Source organism: Leptidea sinapis, chromosome 2 (genome assembly GCF_905404315.1).
Source record: "Leptidea sinapis chromosome 2, ilLepSina1.1, whole genome shotgun sequence".
NCBI lineage: Eukaryota > Metazoa > Arthropoda > Insecta > Lepidoptera > Pieridae > Leptidea > Leptidea sinapis.
Window position 1 is genome coordinate 4168046 of NC_066266.1, and position 20775 is coordinate 4188820.

At 36.0% G+C, this 20775-nt stretch overlaps 1 protein-coding gene across 1 annotated transcript in view; it reads right to left on the reverse strand.

Annotated features, from left to right (window-relative positions):
- LOC126975615 (protein turtle homolog A-like) overlaps positions 1-20775 on the reverse strand; it is a 151581-nt gene that overhangs the window by 39921 nt on the left and 90885 nt on the right. Inside the window, exons 4-10 of the mRNA XM_050823597.1 lie at positions 15545-15658; positions 12663-12748; positions 11642-11755; positions 10819-10940; positions 6107-6164; positions 4940-5091; positions 776-920 (exon numbers count right to left, since the gene is read on the reverse strand). Coding sequence (XP_050679554.1) covers positions 776-920; positions 4940-5091; positions 6107-6164; positions 10819-10940; positions 11642-11755; positions 12663-12748; positions 15545-15658 — 791 coding nt within the window. The remainder of the gene's footprint in view (positions 1-775; positions 921-4939; positions 5092-6106; positions 6165-10818; positions 10941-11641; positions 11756-12662; positions 12749-15544; positions 15659-20775) is intronic.

Genomic DNA, 20775 nt, shown 5'->3' on the forward strand with positions numbered 1-20775 from the left:
TAAAGACATTATTAGCTCACTTTTCTCCTTAGTCCTGTGTCACCTGTCACGGGCGAATCGAACTTGAACTGAATAAATGTCTTACATTGCTTAGTCACCAAGAATATTTTAAACCACTGTACTTAATGGGCCAATATATAGATATAGGTTTACACATATTACATTTGCATAACATATATTGTAACTGAAATTATTTGTAAAAAAATGCTATAAATGTTGATTTAAAACAGTGGCAAAGAGTTTATTGCTACTTCTTCACAATACCTTAACCTCTTACGGTAAATTCAATAGAAAAAGTAATTTTTTGACATTCATAAGTGTCAATTCCGTGACCAAAATAAAAAAAATGATTTTGATTTGATTTGATTTAACAGTCGAAGCTTATTAAGCGATGTATATGCTTCTACAATATGATCCCAGAAAATGTATAAAACAAATGTGTTACGAAATTTAAAAGAATTGTAAAAAAAAACGCTTGTGTGGGAAAGGTTATTATAGCATAAACCATTTTCTTAATGACACCACGGACTGCGGACTCAGGCTCTTTAATTATAAATGTTTATTTAACGATATTACATTGTTATCTATATTTTATATTTAAAAAAAAGCCCGCTGAGTTTCTTGCGCCCATTCTTCTCAGGTCTGAGGCAGTCACTTTTGAACGGGTGGTAGTTTTTGACATTCAATAAGTGATTTTAAATCCTATTTTGAATAAAAATATTTGAATTTGAATTATGGTGTGTTTTGTAGCATGTTCCATATTAAGGTTACTTACGTTGCACCTCCATTTGCCAGCCGTCTTCCTTGACAGAATGCTTCAAGTTTTGCTGCACTGATCTGCAGGATATGACCCGACCTGAGTCTTCTACCGAAGGCATCAGGGTCAGAATACTGCTGGTAATATTGCCGTCGGGGGAAACCTTAATGAAAGAGAAATGTATGCTTTAGTTAAAAGAAGCTCCCTTGGATTCATTTTACATTTTGTTTTTTAAACTACACAAATAAAATTAGAAAACTAAATTTGTGATCGATGCAGGACTCGAAACCGCGACCTCTTGCGTTCTTACAACTGAGCCAACCGTTCGAGTGACGTATCGTTGATAAATCTTGTATGTCTTGTTCAACTTCTCATCTTCAGGTTGTGGCTTCATTCAATTATTTTCATTTAAGTGCCATGAATTATATTTGTGAACAGGGAATTTCATCTCTAAAGAAATTCCACAAATCTCAAACTCCCTCAGTGAAATTGATTATTTGTAAAAGTGTACACAACTGAGCCAACCGTTTGAGTGACGTATCGTTGATAAATCTTGTATGTCTTGATCAAAACCTAACAAGAACCTAAAAGGGAAGCCACAACCTGAGCAGGTTCGAGTCTCGCAATGTTCGTAAATTTTGTTTTCAAATTTCATATTACATATTATATTGTAATTGAAATGATTTGTGAAACGATGAAGCTAAAACGTTGGCTGAAAAGAGTGGCACTGAGTTTCTTGCCACTTCTTCTCATTAAAGCTCAACGTTCTTCGAAGTGGTTATACTTAATAATTTTGGTGTTTGACGGTCTGTCTGGTGTAAGTCTGCACTACGGAAACAACTAGCCAAGAAAATCACTAAAAAACATTTGTGGCAACATAAAATATACGTGTGTTTTTATTAAATTCTAAATTGATTTTTTTTTCTTCTTTCATAATAAATAATAATATACTTAATCAACTATTTCTCACAATTTACTGTTATGGGGAAATGTCTATTCACTTGCAACATTATTTGGCTGTCTGTGTGCATGTTCGCGAATGTAAGTACGTGACGCTCACGCACACATTAATTATTATGTTACTTCTATATTGACAGGAACTATGAATGAAACTATTGTTCTGAGCGTTATTATTGTAAGTGTATTGGTACTTAACGTTTGATTTCAAATAGTTTTAATTTTACTGATCAGATAACGTAGATTCCATATCAGTTTAAAGTTTTTTGATATCTGTAATAGTTATGGAATCATCGCATGGTCACACTTAACGACTACACCCTGTATAGATGTATATTCACTCAGACGGTACACTTCAGTAAAACAATTGCAAGCTATTATCACCCACTTTACTTTAAGCTGCACTAAAAATAAATGCTACACTCTAAATAACGTTATAGAACCCTTGGGACACGACCGAGGCATTTTCTTTTATTTGTGTAGCAACCCGAAAAATCCCACCTATTATTTTGTTTGCTGACTTTATGTGAAAACCGGTGGAACCCACCTGCTGTTTATTAACAATATCATCTGTTCAAAACAGTAATTACGAGATCTGACGCGTTACGCATCATATAACAACCTAAGATGTACTGTAATGTGATAGGACCTTCATCCTTAGGCTGATATCTATATTTTTTTATGAAAATAAGGGACGAGACGAGCAGGACGTTCATCTGATGTTAATTGATACAACCTGCCCATTACAATGCAGTGCCGCCCAGGATTCTTGAAAAACCCAAAAAACTCTGAGCGGCACTACAATTGCGGTCGTCACCGCGAGACATAAGATGTTGAGTCTCAATTGCCCAGTAATTTCACTGGCTACGGCGCGCTTCAGACTGAACACAGTAATGTTTACACATTACTGCTTCACGTCAGAATTAGGCGCTGTTGTGTTACCCATAATCTAGGCTGCATCCTTTGGAAAGGAGCCTCCCACTGCCCTAAGTAGCCTCTTAATCATCCTTGCGCCTAGGACTTCCCTATTCTTTTTATGCCCCCGAAGCACAGGTCAATTATTATTTTTATATATTAAAAGAATGAATCACATCAATGTAGATGTGGTGATCAGGTAGATGCTCTTGGACGTCACTGGTTATCCTGCCTACAATCGGCAGGCCGTATCAGTCGTCACGCCAGCATTAATGAAGTCATCCGCAGGGCATTTGCCGCTCTTAATATACCAGCTGTTTTAGAGCCAATAGGTATTATCCGCCGCGATGGCAAGCGTCCTGATGGAATGACGCTGGTGGCTTGGGCACGGGGAAGGGCGCTGGTGTGGGACGCTTCTTGCGTCGACACTCTGGCTCCTTCTCATGTCCAAGTTACGTCAGTTGGTGCAAGGGCTGCTGCTTCGACTGCCGAAGACGGCAAGCGTCGCAAATATGTTGGTCTCAGTGAGTCATACATCTTTGTGCCGTTTGGTGTGGAGACACTTGGCCTGTGGGGCCCAGAGTCGCGGAGAATGTTCAAAATACTATCTTCGCGCCTTAATAAGGCTGCTGGAAACCCAAGCGCTGGCAGCTATTTCGGTCAACGGATCAGCCTTGCTATCCAACGCGGTAATGCTGCCAGTATTCTTGGTACGCTTCCACGTAATGATAGTTTTAATTTTATGTAGTCGTAGTATTTTAAATATAGTTATATGATTTTTTTTTTGTTTGAATAATAAATTTATCTACCAATACACAGAAATCATATTAAAAGAAGAATAGTGTGACAAGTACTCTCCTTAATTAAGGTTAGTAATTGACCAGTCATACTGTATATTTGTATATTTGTTTTTAGTTATACATATTTTATGAGATAAGATAAAATTTTTGACAAAAGTTATACTTTAGATCATTTATACGTGAAACGTCGGAAAAACAGTGGACGCACACTAACACTAACTAAAAGTGACAGACAAATCGCGAGTTTAAGACGTACCTTGTAACGCACACTAACGTAATAAACCAGGCCTGCTTTCATGCGTTGCCTAACAGCAAGAGGCTAAAGTATAAATTATTTTAGACTTATACATTTAACCTCGTATTTCAATTATAATTAATATGAAAAGTAATACAAAAACTAAATTGATGCCTAGAATATAAGGAATAGTAATTCACATATTATTAAAACTGATTAGAAATCATTTATGCTCCGAGATGAATGTAATGAGGTATTTCAATTAAATATTACCCCATTAATCACTTTTTACTAAGACACTGATGTCTGTATATTATCTGTCACATTATGTCATAAATTATAGGCATAAGAAAACAAGAACAGGCATTAAAAGTAGGAAATAAATGAAATAAGTATGTAGTTTCTTTTAATAAAATACCGGTTTTAATATACCGGTGAGTTCAATGTGTTTAATATTGATTAATTAATATTCCCATGCATTTGCTCATATGGCGTAATTAATAATATTTTAAACCACTTTTTTAAAGCTATAAGTTATTAAGTATTATTATAAGACCGTAAGGCCTAAAGGGTTCGGATAGTTCCGCAAATATATTAACACACTTTCCAACTGTTAATAAAACAGTTAATCTTTATAGGTAAATATAATTCGTTATACATAAATACATATTATTGCTAGATTTGATAATTAATTATTAAATAATGAAAAAAGCTGTATGGGCTTGAACGCTTTGCCTGGTCTAATAATGGACGAAGAAACCAAAAAGAATAACGAATGACGCAAACGTCAGAAAATTTTAGGAACCAAGTTCAACCTGTTACTTTTGTGTAACTGTGATGTGCGCGCATCTTAAAATTTCACTCTCATAATTTTTTCATAACGCGCCTAAAAAGTATAACTTCAATAATAGCTCGCAGTAAATGAATGAATAATGAATCAAGTGCGGCTATGTATATAAGGATTATTCTCAAATGATGTCGAACAGTTTCATGAATAATAAACAAGTAAACAGGTTGTTTACACGACTTTAGTATGAGAGGCACAAGGTCGACATTCCCTTACTCTGGTAGCGATCGAATTTTATGACTCTCCCGAAAATTAGACGTGACCTTTGTAACACTATGTTGGGTTTTTTTATTTCCACTGATAATTGTTGTAAGATTGTAACGGCTATCTAGCGAACGAATTTCACCTTGAGATTTGCCTTGTAGGCAGACATTTTATCTAACTATTGTGCTATTGATATGTTTAAAAAATATTATTAAAAAACTTACCTTATCTCTAACTGTGTGTAACCGAGTAGCTCCTTTCCACCATGATATAGTGGGATGGGGTCTAGCACCAACTGCTTGACAGACCAGCTCAGTGGCTCGCCCGGCTACAAGAGGTCTTGCACCACCGATGATCCTCACCCAGAGAGGATACACTAGAAGAATACAGTTAATTAGGAAAATGGTTGCATCATCATAATATCAGCCGGAAGATGTTCACTGCTGGACAATGGTCTCCCCCAAAGATCGCCACGATGATCGGTCCTGCGTTACCCTCATCCAACGTATTTTGGCGATCTTGACCAGATCATCGGTTCGTTTTGACGATATTGAGAGACGAGCAGGACGTTCATCTCATGGTAATTGATACGCCCTGACAATTACAATGTAGTGCAGCTCAGGATTCTTGAAAATCCCGAAAATTCTGATAGGCACCACTATTGCGCTCGTCTCCTTGAGAAATAAGTTTTTAAGTCTCATTTGCCCAGTAATTTCACTAGCTACGGCGCCCTCCAAACTTCACGGCAGAAATAGGTACCCATAATCTAGCCGGCATCTTGTATTAATGAGCCTCTCACTGGTAAATCATGATTCACTGGCAAATGGTTCATGGTATAAATAAGGGACGAGCAGGACGTTTAGCTGATGGTAATTGATACGCCTTGCCCATTACAATGCAGTATCGCCCAGGATTATTGAAAAACCCAAAAATTCTGAGCAGCACTACAATTCCGATCGTCACCATGAGACATAAGATGTTAAGTCTCATTTGCCCAGACACAAGCGTAGACTATAACCACCGTCATCAAAATATTATTAAATTAATCTATTGTATTTACCTAATTTTAGAGTCAGTAAAAATGACTTCTAAGGAAATCTTTTCATAAAACAATTTAAAAGATAAATCTTTTTCTAAACATTTTCTGATAAAGCTGCTTATAGTATCGATGAAATAAATCGAGAACAATGAGAATACAGCATTTGCTATTCTATTTTCAAATATTAAAGCGGTTATTCTGCATTGTATTGTATTCTGCGGGCGGCCATTTGCAATTTCAGCACGGCCTGATGTCAGTGAGTTTTTTCTTTTCTAAAGCGACAAGGACCCTACAAAAAGGTGCACTTAAGCGCCATGTTGGGGCTGTGAAGATCTCCACACACGATACTTACAATTCATGTCGACTGTGATGTTTTCTGAGAGAGGCGCTAACGACGGATCCGTTACAGCCTGTTGACAAAATACAGCTTTGAATAACATTTCCAAGAGAAATAACTGAAATATATTCATGTAAAAAGCGACTTGAACAAGGATACTCTCAAAATGGAAGTGGATGTGTGAGTTGAAGAGATATATCGGAGAAATTTTGTAAGTACTCGATGTTCGGATATAGTATACTCGTAGTTCCTTTCACGGTAATATTGAGACAGAGCGCCATGTTAGTTACGTCATCGTGAAGTCAAGATCAGGCAATTTTTTAAATAAAAAAAAGCGACGAGACGATTAGGTCGTTCACCTCGTGGTTTGTCATACACCCTGCATATGCCCTGCAGATTAGTACCGCAGTGACGTTTCTTTGCGCGTGATCGTGAGCCACGCCCATGTGCCTTAAATCTTGTATGATCAAATGCTCTTAACTGTAGTTAGTTAACCCGTGATTGCAAAGACAAGCGTTTAGAACTATCAAACGAATTGAGTAATTTTAGTCTCTATTTTATTTTGTTTCAGCTCGTCTCCTAAGTATCGGTAAGATTCTTACCATGCATTAGAATTAAAATTGTTTCCAATTCAACCTATTAGACTTCCACGTAAACTAAATCTATACGGATAAAGTCGCTCGCGCCAGTTTGTACTCTAATATATTTACATCAAAATCCTGTCTTTTTGCGTGCAAAGTCACAAAAATACGATATACAACTTAGGTCTGCTGTCTGCCGCATGGCCAATAAATAAATCTCTTACAATACTTTTACCATTCCCCTTTGCAATCGTTTACAAACTTATGGCGAGTTACGTAACTCGGATCGTCGAATTGTGAATAAGTGATTACATAATGGTGGAAGTCGTCTGAAATAGCTATAATTTACTTTTCACTTTTCTTTTATACCAGGAAGTCTACAGAATTTTACTGTACATTAAATTATACAGTATGGTTTTTGTTTTTGGGGTTATCTTGACATAGTAATTGAGCAATTAGTTATTTTTAAGTGCTTCTGTGTGCAAGCAGGTCAAAGTGTCACAGATTTTACCACCACTTTCGAAAAGTTGAGCTTAAATGAGAATAAGAGCAAGAAAATCATTGCCATTCATTTTTAATCTATATTTTAGTTTCAGTATTTTAATTTATACTTTAGACAATGCACGTAAAGCGATGTACCAAAATTACTTAAACATTTTGACTTGAATGTGTAAGTTAATTAAAAAGAAAAAGATGTCATTAGTAATAAAACACTCTAAGCAGTAACGAGTGCAGGAGATGTCTCAATTCGCATACACAGTAATTATGTAAAAGTATTATGCGAGCAATTCAAGACCCAACAGCCCAGTGGTTAGTGAACATGCCTACTGATCTAGAGGTGCAAACATTTGTATGATGAAAGTTGCGTCCGTCGCACAAAACAAAAATGGCCGCCGCCAGCTAAAGCCAAATATATACTAATATATTTTTCTTTTCTTTTGCTAGTGTTGCGCTTTATGTTATGGCTCTTAGAATCAAGAGCACTTAATAATAGACCCAGTAAAAAATTCTCTGGAATTTTTGTCTAGGGGTACGTAGATATAGGCAGTTTTTTGACGGCTGTCTTACCATGTCCACGGGGACATGGTAGTATAGGAACATAGAATCGCTTGCCGTGTACGCTTGTGCACTGGATCGTTTGGGAAGTTAGGCTTATGACGTAGAATGGTATATTTTCAATATAAAATAAGAAAGGAGGAGAACTGAGCATACAAACAGGTCACCTGATGGTAAGTGATCACCGCAGTATACTCTTGTAACACCAGAGGAATCACAAGAGCGTTGCCGACCTTATGAAGCATTCGAAAACACATTCCGCGAGGCATAAAATAAAGCATTTAGTATGTCTTTGACGCTCTTTAATTCCTCTGGTGTTAAAAGAGAGCAAGTAATGCCTACGGTGATTACATACTTTTAATTAGCCTATACGTTTGTCTCTCTCTTCCATAAAAAAGAACTTTATAGATCTTCGAATTCAAAAATTACGCAAATAGAAAAAAATTATTGCGTGTCTTTCGGTTCACGGACGATTATTTTACGTGATAAAAAATGTTTCCTTACATATAACTATCGAATTCGTCGACGTAATTTATGGACAGCTCCTTTACAGAAATAAAATACAGGCTATTTTGTTCTTTTAAATCGCTAACTCGAGCCAAGAGAACTGGCAATGTGGCCCAAAACTTTAGCAAAGTTTCGTGGCTTCTGCTAGTTAGAAAGACGTTTGAAACTTTACAGACACCGCATTAAGATCTACCGGGATTTTTATACGACGTGGAAAATAGGAATTGAATAATTTTATAGTTTTTAGAGTTCCATAGGCGAACGGTATCCAACGGGTATTGTATAAACGCGTGCGCGTGCGTAGGAAAACATATGATATTAAAAATGAAAATTAGTTATGGCGAAACAATAGACAGACATACCTGATGTTCCGAGGAAGTGATAGTCTGCAGCTGGGGGCCCCGGCTAATGCTCTAGGAACTCCTGTTGCTAAATTGTGTGTTCGCTCGGCGTTTGGTGAATGTATGCGTTACACCGAGTACTTTGCCACTAATAAATTATTAATGAATGCCCAATGACAATTGGTAATTAACCGGCGCGAGAGTCAATTGGCATTAGATTAGCCAATCAGATACTATTGCGTCTGTTGTTCATCGTTATCTCTCTATTATCTACAGGAATCTATCTGCACTATAGCTTGCCATAACAAAAAATTACATCAAAGAGAATAGACCATGGCGGCGCAAGCATGCTCCCCGGCTTGAAAGTCCTGAGGATTTCAAAATTAAAATGAGGCGTATGAATGAATGTGCAGATTTAATTATTAAACAATGACAAGTAATTACTAATACATACAAAAAATAGTAAATTAATACTAAAGTTAAGAAAAGTGAAGTATAAACTATTGAGTTAGAAGAGGACACAGCTTTACCACAGGGCGTTTAAATTGTTTCCCCTACGACCGAATTAAATCCGCGGTGTCGTATAAAGGATACATTTATAGGACCAGCATATTCAACTCCCGTATTTGTAAAAGCATAAGCTTAGGTGAAATATGTTTAGAATTATAAGACATTTAAGCAAATGCAATTATTTAAATATAGCAGTGGACGTCTTCTCGCTGACGATCACGGTGATGATGATGAATCAAATGTATGTGATTTTGAAGTACGTGCATTTTTAGAATGGGCGCTTAAGAACTTAAACATAGTGGCGAATGAACTCCATTTTGTTAGAACATGTAGGTATTTCTTTTGAACTCATTGAAAAAGTCACATAAATCTGGTAAATTTACTTGTTACATAGCACTTACTGAAGATGCGAACTTTACAACAAAATTATTAAGTTGGTTGACATTGTTTGAAACACTTTTGAAATCAAAAATATTATTTAAATATAAAAAAAGCACGCTTAACTTGATATTTATTGATTAAAGACTGCCAAATCGCAGGATAATTTTGTGCATTTCGAATCACCCCAGCGAACACAAAAAGCGACCTATCACTTAATTTACTTACTAAGTATTACCGCTTTGAATCACATAATCTCGAATTGTCATGAATATTAGTTTTTAACACTTCATAAAACAGCTTTTAACCAAACAGCATTTTCTGGTTTTCCGTCAAATACTGGCAGGTCAATTGCAGGTAATTTTATTGAAAATACAGACTCGTTTTTGTGGAGACATACTCAATACACAATATATATTTTCAAACGAAGCCCAAGCTTGATAATTTATTACAAAAGTTGGGTCTTCCTCCAAACTCAACAAATTATACTCGTCAAACAAACTATTATATTTTTCGTAAAGTATGTCAATATTACATGAGTTAACAAGGAATTCTTGCTTACTTTGTGTATCTGCGGTACCTAAAGATTTTGTCTTATTATAAAGTGAACTTATTTGTTCGAAAATAGCAGAAAAAAATATATGGCCGTTAAACACAGCTGAATAGTTTGTATGCGTCACTTGTGTGTCAAAATGGCGTCGACACGACAAGAGAAATAAGACTATTTACGTGAAATGCAATAAATAACTTATTGCAGACTCGTTTGCAAGAGTAGGTAATAAGTCTGATATATTGAAATAATGTAATTAACACTCATACGGCTCATATTAAATATGAAAATTAGTTATGGCCAAACAATAGACAGATATACCTGAGGTGCCGAGAAAGAGATGGTCTGCAGCTGGGGGCCCCCGCTAATCCTTTAGGAACTCCTGGTGCTAAAGTGTGTGCTCGGCGTTTGGTGAATGAATGGGTTATACCGAGTACTTTGATGCGATGCCAATATTCCGATGACTACTGATGAATTATTAATGAATATGTCAATTGACATTAGATTAGCCAATCAGATACTAATACGTCGGTTATCCATAGTTATCTTTTATCTACAGGAATCAATCTGCACTATAGCTTGCCATACCAAAATATAACAAAGAAAATAGACATTTGCAGCGCAAACAGGTACGTTATTAGCAAGATTTCGCATTGTGGCATAGCATACAAAACAAAAACTCTGACAAAGACACAAAATTATGTTATTATTGTTTTGTCACATCCAGGTATATACTTCATCATAGGTACAAGTTGAAATATCATCAGTAATAACCGTTTCAGCGTAGAGATCATACCAACTTACTTGACATGTCAGCGTGGCGGGATACATGTCACGTTGCAGCGTGACAGTAGTGGACGCCCTCGCTTCGGAGTTCGCCAGGAGAGCGTGGGACTGCCACCAGGAAACCCGAGCCGTTGGTCGACCTGAACATTACTTTTATATTACAGCTAAATTAAAAAAAAAATAGGTTTCTATGAAGCACGTGTTAAGTATATAGGTAAGTAGGGAAATCATAAACGACTTGAAAAACAAACAAAAATGTAATTTCATTATATTGTCATAATAATTTAATTGACTTTCAGGGAGTCTAATTATTTCATTACACTTTACTTAGGATAAATCTAAAAATAAGTTGATTATCAATCTGTAGAGTATATTACTCTTTTTTTCTCACAATTAGTTTTTTTACTTTTTGGTGCATATTATATTGCTTTGGAATAGTTTTTTTGGGTCAAATTTAAAATTTGCCAAGCTTGGACGCAAAGTGCGGATTCAATTCTGAAAACGGCACTGTAGAGTATTTTTTGGCTTGTAGTGTGGAGTTGATATTCTCCGCTCCCCCCGATAAATGCGGTAGAAAACACTATGAATCGTCTGTACGCAAGACCAAGTGATCATAGAACACCACTAGTACTAGTACAAAACAGTGACTATAGCAATTGTCATTCCGTTCAGTAAATGAGTTTTCTAGAATCCTCAGAGGTAGGCCGTTGTTGTGGTTGGTTGTATCACATTAGGTGGACCTTTTCTTTGTCTCGTCACGGTTAATCATATTTAATTTTAGTTCAAACAAATAACAATTAGCCATTTCGATAAATTATGATCATATTAAATCACTTATTACCTCCTATAGCCACACATGTGAGATTTATTTTCGTCCCTTCATCAAACGGCCCCAACACCCCACCGTGTACTTCTTCACCATCTTGATCCAAGATAACCAGTCTCTCTGGAGGTACTGAGGACAATAGCATACGATAAACATCAAATTTTATTAAGAGTAGTACCTACTCGACGCTGGACAGACAATACATTTTCACAAAAAAGAATTCATAAACATAAGTTGCTAAATTATGGTTGCCAAATGTGAGCCCTCATTGAAGCGCATAATCAAAAACTAGAAGTCTGCCAAATATCAAGGAAAATAACAATATTGTATATTTTTATTAAAAAGTGCGCAAAAAAAGAATGCTGGGAGAGTATCTTGCGCCGCTTCTTCTCTCACAGAGCGCCATTTGTTTCCGAAGCGGTAGTAGTATCTAGTATATTAAAAATGACATCAAAATGAATTCTAAAAGAATCAATTTTGTGGATATAATTACCGTTTTATGCATTTTTCTTATAAAAAAAAAGTAATATGCTGAGCGTGAAATAATCGGATAATCTACGGAACACAGAAAAAAACAAAATACACACAATTCCAAAGAACTAAGGGAGATAGACAGACCACACATAAGGAGAGATGTTAAATAGAGCAAAACTGTAATAAATTGGTACCCTATCCACTAACAATGAAAGCGCGGAGGTCAATAGAATAGTTGGGAGTACGAGATTAAAAAGGTTCCAGGCAACCTATGTTCAAGAGTAGTAGTAAAAGTTGTAACAGGCCTTTGTTTATTCAGGAAAAACAGTCATTTAGGTATTCAATTACAGTACATGTGTCATAGTGAAATTCAAACTAGACTTAAACGAACCTTAAGATATCCCGAAAAAAGGCTTTACTTTTATTATTTTGTTCGAACACTACAGCACATACAGTTAGTTCTCCTGCAGCTACCACAGACTGACTGAGACTGCTAGAGTGCTGCTAACGTGCAGGAGTATTTGTAATCTTGCAAAAGACTAACCAATCATTTAATACTTACTGAGCACAGTCAAGTTTAGCCTTGTGTTCTTCGTTGGAGATTTAATGAAGTCTACTCTGCATCTGTACTGACCGCTATCTTCAGGCCTGCAAAATAATGTCATATAAATACATCATATTAAAATATAAAATAAAAATCCCAGTAGACGAGTTGCGTTTAAATAGCCCGTGATTACCTAATTATATAATATTTTGAAGAACCTCAAACGGCCAAATAAATATCTGGTATCTAATTTAAGATTATTTAGAATGTAGATTTATAGTGTCATTCGTCAATCCCTCCAGTATTTGCATTTCAGTATATTGGTGTTAATTTCTAAATTCATATCGTCATTTGGATTGGTCATTTGTAATAAACCATTTACGGTATTTGATAATGGAAATTTCCGAGAGTAGGCAGCATTTATGTTTGTGCGAATTTCATTTGCTTTTCACTGTGGCATCGCTTTGAAAATTATGTGGCGGCATTGCAATGGATTTAACTCGACATAATATTCTAATATTGCTCTTTAGCGTAAATAATAAGTAATTACGCTCTAGCGTAAATGATTTTTTATTAATTTTCTGTGGCTTAAGCCAACAAGAAAGTTCCTGAGACTTCAAGCAGCTTTGGTGATGAAGCTCCATCTCGGAGGTCTGTGTGTTCTTTCTCTGTGTTATGATTCAGTGAATTCAGTCGTGGACGTCATCATCACTGTGGCGATTATCGTGAAGGTCGTCTGGCGACTGTTGTTATCGAAACTTAGATCGATGTTGAACGACATCTGATTGAAACTAATCCAAAATCCGTACTGTTAAAGGGATGGGCATGAGCTGAGTGCAATAGATTTAACGGATGACCAGAAAAAGTGTATGTATAGGGGTACTGTAAAATTATAAGAAAAAATATAACGGAGGACTGTCATTCGTTGTATATAATATTGTCATCGATGACGAAACTTAGGTGCTTTGATCCTGATAGAAGAAAACAATCAGCGAAATGAGTCTTTTCAAAATTTGCCTACGAAAGAACTGTCGAAGCATTTCTAACACAATTTGTTTTTACGCCATATCGGTACATTACTCAACAGTCACGCTTGAAGAACAGAGAACAATTACAGTAGATTGATATGCTTATACGTGTTTGCCCAGAGTTTTCGAAAAAAATTACAAAAATTTCTTCGCAGAAGTCGCCCTTTACCGCGACAGCGCGTCTTCACGTTCCGGTAAAGTAACGAATGAGTTTACGAAGGTCTCAGATGTGGATCATTTGACGCATCCACCAAACAGACCTGTCTGACCTCGTCATTTTATTTCCGAAAACTAAAAGATAAGCTAAGAGTTACACAATTTACAAGCACTGTTGAAAGCGGTGAATGCGTTCCAAGTGGCAATTCAAGAAGACTCACAGCAAAACAACTGCAAAAGTGTGTATTTAATGAAGGAATAGACCCATATACCTTTGAAAAACAATAAATAATACATCAAGAGAATCCAGAAATATTCATATTCATACAACCAAGCGAAAACTACCAAAATGTAGCAATGAGATGACAACAAAACATTCCATGGATAGTGAAATGCTACAAAGAGGTAATTTATTAAAATCTTAATTTCGGATTGCGATCAAATATGGAAATAAACTGTAAGCTGGTAAGGAATATAGTTTGAAGAAACCCTACGTCAAGTACGGCAATACTGACATTAGAGTTAGTAAAAAGTAATCAATGCACCTTACCAAATAAAAGATAACGCTTATAAATTCATCTCGGAGGATAATTGAAATTAGTTTCCATACGTATGTAATAACAGTATATCATAACGCATCGAGTTACTTGTTATATCACTTCTCGGATTAATTATAACTGTAATATGAGCTCAGAATATCTCAAGTGTTTCTCTTACATCAATTGTTATGTGAAAGTCAAGAAGGCTGTTTGGGTTAAATAAACTTTATTCACATTGAACCGTATTATCACTAATGTGAGAAATTATAATATAACTAAGTGTCCACGAATGATTAGGATATTTGGTACCTTAAATGTTGTTAAAAAGTGGTAATTTCAGCCAAAACAGAACAACCCACCTGTGTTTCCCCGGGGCATGAAAAGAAACGGGTATTTCTCATTTCCGAGAGTAAGGTGAATTTTGTACTGGCTCCCACGAAGAAACATGTATTTTAAACCGAGAATAGTTATAACTAAGCCTAGTTCTAACTATTGTCGGCTTTTCGTTTTACAATTCTGTTTTAATCACTTTTTTAAAGAAGCGTTTGCTAGCGTGAAATTCTCTGTTGGACAACAAAGGAATGCTTTAATTTGCCAGTTCACACAGCCATAAACAGTTGCATTTTCACTGGGCTTGAAAAGTAAAGATGGATAATTGAAATAAGAATAATTTTCTAATACAAGTTATAGCGTTGAATTCACGGAACAGAAACAACAGCTGTATTTCGAGAGTAAACGGCTTAAAAGGCGCAGTGCGTTTTTGGTTTAATTGAAAAACTGGAAACTTCGATAGCAAGAATGAACCTCGAAAACGATCAGACACTAATGTTAATAATGATGATTTGAATGCGACGGTAGAGCCCAATTCGTATCTGACTGTCAACTATTCTAATAACAATGACAGCATTATTCCTTCAATATCCTATGTACTAGAATTGCATCGATTTTGAATTTCAAACATCCAACAGCTGGTAGCAGCTCTCATGTCATTTAAAAATTAAAAAAATACTAGTTTTTTAGGGTTAGTATCTTTTACCCTAAGTAATTAAAGTTTTTTAAACCCTTAAAGGCAGTAAGTAGTAATTTTTTTTTTTTTTTTGTAAATTTGTATAAGGCCTTACTCCCAGGACTGAGGGATATCTCTTAAAAAAATAAACTGTTTGGTAACATAACTTACCTAATCTTAGTAAGAACGAGTAGCGCTGGCATGGTACTGGTCCGAAACGACGCCCTGGCTCCAAGAGTGGATGGATCAGACCAATGAGTGTCAACGCCATCACGAGTGTCCATTCTAGATCAAAAAGAAAATTATGATTGAAAAAATCAGACAACCCCGCAAAGTACAATGGTAAAATTTAAATGCTTAGTCATCACCCTATAATGAAAAATTTCATCAGCTTTACGCCGAACTGGTACTCAATAACCGTGCGATTCTTGACTTTCTGTCTTGCACAGCTCCTTTATTGAATAATGTTACCGCTGCATTATTCCTGATCTAATAAGAGTTGGAGACCATCGAGCACAATATGCATTGGCAGCCATGTCAGGCATGTCTCACTCCCAGTGTACGTACCGAAATCGTAAGTACGCGCGGCGGCCTCTACAGAGTAGGCCGGCCAGTAGGGACTCATGGGCAAGCAGTGACGAACGCGAGAGTTTTACAAACCAATTTTACCGGTCCCATCGATCTTTTAAAAATGGAGAAACATAAAAAAGGAAAAGCATGTTAAGGGTCATTGCGATCCATATTTAAATATTTTAAGCTTCCTAGAGACCCGAAAACAATATAATGTATAGTGATTATTAGCTATCTATTTCCTATGCTAAGTAGTATGTCGTGGTCTTCCAACGCATACATTACTATCTGCAACTAATGCAGGTTTGACAACGAAAGAATATTTTTTGTAAATTACGATTACATTACCGATTACATTAGTTTTTTCTATATATTATAGAAAAAACTAAGCAATTTTTATAAGATAACCTTATACTAGGTAGGTACAGTTTTGGATAAAGAAGTCAACCCTGATGTCGTCAGAAGAGGTAAGAGTCACGCGATAGAAAGAGAGGCAACTTCTAGGCGAATAAAAAATATAGGTTAGTAGCGCTGTGCGATCTGAATTACACCTTATTGTATGGCCGCAAGAGTCCCTATTTCTTTAGTTGATTTTGCAGAGGGAGAGTTCTGTACTTGTACTATTAAATATTCTTGGCCATGTCGCGTGACCGGGCAGATTCTGCCGAATAGATTTAATTAGGTCCGGACAACATATAGGCCACATCACGGACGAGTAAAAAAATAAGGACTCCGTGTCATCTTACATAACAGTGAGGCACCAAAACAAGACGGTAATCGTGTAAATACATAGCCCCACGCATACACTTACACTAATACAAGCCGTACGGCCGCCATTAGGAGATTTGCTATCGTCAGGGACAGGTGAGTTTGCGTCGCAATAAAATATTTTAAAAATGCCGTGGTGCGTTGTGAAAAAGTGTAAAAACAATACTATAGAAGTATTTGTTGATATATGATTATTTAAGAGAGAAAAAACTGTGTAACTAGTATACCCCGTAACCGCGCACACACTAGCATAAAGGTGCTTCACTTGCTAATATCACGGCGCGGAGTCCTTCTTTTTTTACTGGTTCGTGAGGCCACATATTATCAAGCTAGATGCAGACATAAAATACATTTCCTGCTTTATATCGTCGACGAAGACGACGTCGCGGGAAACAGGTAGTAGGAAATAATACTCGAACCCAGATCGTTTGTTAGCTATAAAGCGAAATCGTCTAAGGTAACATTCTGTGAATTTCTCAGAAGTACCCCAGTCCTGAATACTAAAAGGGTCTCTACGTCGTATAAAATAAACTATTGAAGCATCGATAAATATACATAAAAATTGTAGCAAATACATTGCATCTTATAAGTCTTTATAACTTATCAAGTAATGTATTTTAAAATGTGTTCAATTCTAAAAGCTCTGTAATTATTTCGTAGAGCATTCAACTATATGGACACGCATAGTAGTACAGTATTTTATTGTAGCAAGGAAAGCATATTCGTGTATGAGACAGTATTGGTGCATCTGTTTGTAAATGTAAATTTAATTTATAAAAATTCCTTAATTAGTTTAAATTATTTAAAATATCTTAATATGCCCTTACTATAATTATACACGACTATTTGTCCAAATATATATTTTCTCTTTCCTTTTCTGTTATAATTCATTACCTAAAGCTAGTTTTAATATCACTTATTATTTTTCCTAAACATGCTTTGTACACACCCTCGTGGAGTTGCAGCCTATCTTTTATTTAGCTGATAGTTTTTTGTAAGTTATGAATTTGTTGTAATTCTGTTATGTTTACCTAATAAAATAAATAAATAAATTGGTACACTGTTGGTCACAAAGGTTGACTTAAATTTAAATTTGAAACACGTAAATGATAGAACAAGAAATGATCAGAAGACTTATCATGAGTTAAAAAGCGAGAGAGATCGGCCTTCGGTCTAATATATTAATATTGTAACCATACAAAGCATACAAGATTTTATAAACGATATATCACTCGAGCGGTTGGCTCAGTTGGAAAGAGCGCTCGCACAGAACGTGAGAGGTCGCGGTTTCGACTGACTACTGTCTATACCTATGCTTATAAATGGCACGAACACTTGTATAAAAAAACTGCAGCTTGACCCGTAACAACTAAATTCCGTATGTAACTAAAATATAAAATAATAAAATGGAACTCACAAACCGCCTTTAGATAAATATTCGCGTATTCATTTCGAATATTATCGTCATGAAAGCGATGATATTATAAAAATCAAACGTAGACAATAAGTGAATACCGTCTCCATTCGTTAAATACTCTTAACAATTTCAAAGCATCACACTGCCGTCATACAAACATCTACATTTAAAGCATTGATTACATCGTATAATAAGACCATCGAAGTCCAATCAAGCCCTCTTTAAGCCAAATAAAAGAATGAATAAGCATTCAATATTGGTAAGTTTGTTCAAGCGCGAAAGTAAACAAACTTCTTGGGTTCCGTATAAAATTAAATTAATGTCAACATTTATATAAAACACTTTATAAAGTATTAATTTAGGTGTAATTGTAACTTTGTTTTTACATTAGATTTTTGCGTAAGAGTTACATTTTTATTAGTAAGTAAACCTGACGTTCAAGACCTTTCTAGACCTCGTTTTCAGGGGGACTGCAGATGAAATGCGTTAATGCGAAATGCTGAGCGGCACTGCGAGGTCATTACCTCTTATTGGCCATTGCCAAGGCGTATCAATTACCATCAGCTGAACGTCCTGCTCACCTCGATTATTTTCATTAAAAACAATTATTATACATTCTTCAAGCCATCAATGTCTGTATAAATATACTACTCAAGTAGTTAATTTACAACTAGCGTAAAGCTTTCACCCGAAGAGAGTTAAATAGTTACATTGAAAAAAACTTTTTAATAGGATCAGTTGGAGACAACTTTGTAAGCATTAAAACTAACTAACTACGCACGGATACTGAGCTCATTATAACATGCACTTCGGACGTTGCCCGTAATGAATTGAGAAAATGGTTAGAAACAGCAATAAACAGAACTGAATGGAATTCTTTAGAGAAGGCATTTACCCTAAAGGGGTACATACAAACCGTACGTAGTAATTTAGAAGTAAAATAAATTTATTGTTAATATTTTTGCATGGAATTATTTAGAGGTTATTATTTTTATACTATAAAGAAATATTGATTGTATTCTTTAAGACTGTGAGTATATTTATATAAACGGACATTATATTTTTTTATGACAGTAAGGGACGAGAGGAGCAGGACGTTCAGCTGATGGTAATTAATACGCCCTGCCCATAACAATGCAATGCCGCTCAGGATTCTTGAAACACCCAAAAATTCTGAGCGGCTTAGAACATAAGATTTTAAGTCTCATTTGCCCAGTAATTTCATAATTTAATTTAATTTTTCATATTATATGAGTTAGGGAAATTTTATATTTGAAGGAAGTTTATAAAATAAATAATTGAGGTAAAATGTAATACATAATAAATAATCATAAAACTTTAAAAAGCCGGAACTTTTTCAGCTGAAAGATGTCCACTGCTGGACAAAGGCCTCCTCAAAGGTCTCCACGACGATCGGTCCTGCGCTGCCCTCATACAACGTATCATGACCAGATCGTCGGTCCATCTTGTGGGGGACCTACCAACACCACATCTTCCGGTGCGTGGTCGCCATTCGAGGACTTTACTGCTCCATCGGCCATCTGTCCGTAGAACTATGTGCCCTGCCCAATGCCACTTCAGTTTCGCAATCATCTGGGCTATGTCGGTGGCTTTGGTTCTCCTACGGGTCTCCTCATTTCTGATTCGATCTCGCAGGGAAACTCCGAGCATAGCCCTGTCCATTGCCTTCTGAGCGACAATGAGCTTCCTCATAAGGCCCATACCCCATCTGCGTTCCGTATGAAATCATTGGCAACACACAATGGTTAACAACCTTCGTCTTCAGACACTGTGGTATTGCGGACGTGAAGAATTTATGGAGCTTACCAAATGTATTTTATCTTAATTTGATACCAATAAATTATAAAAATTATACGTCCATTGCCATGAGCATGACATAAGCATAAAAGCCATGAAAATATAACTGTCTTCAAACAAAAACCAACTCTACTTCAATTATGTTCTCCCAGTCACCAACAACAAACAAAAAAGCACTATCCGAGTATACTCTGGTGTCTGTCTTATCTCTATCTCTTCACTGGTGATCTTCTTCCTTTAACTTGTAACGTGCACATAAGGAACTGCGTTTCAAAAGATACCAAACGTAATGCATTACTTAAAACATGATTAACAAGTCGATCAAATCATATTGCCACTTCAAAAAGATAGAATTCCCAACAACTTACAAAAGAAATCAGGGCTATCATGTAGTAAATATAACATTAATATGTCGCAATAATTTCTAATCTGGATTATTCCTTAATCCCACACCGAACTAATTAAACAAAACAAAAACTCGAAGGCAACCCTAATATCAATGCTCCGAAATTCTCAGCCATATCAAATGTCAGATCAGTTTAACATTACACTACGTTTGTGACGTAGCAGAAACGTCTATCAACGCAGGCGGCTTGCTTTGTGGATTTAAATAGAGTCATCTTAAACCGTCAGTAAGGATCTGTATAACCTCTTAAGAGCCGTTATACATGCATAGAATGTGGTCTGTCTATCTTACTAATGTTCTGTCAGTTAATGGACATAACATAACACGTAGATCTTATATATACAATTCTCGCGTCACAATGTTAGTTATCTTACTCTTCCGACAAAGCTTTACTGATTTTTATCAAATTTTATATGCATATTC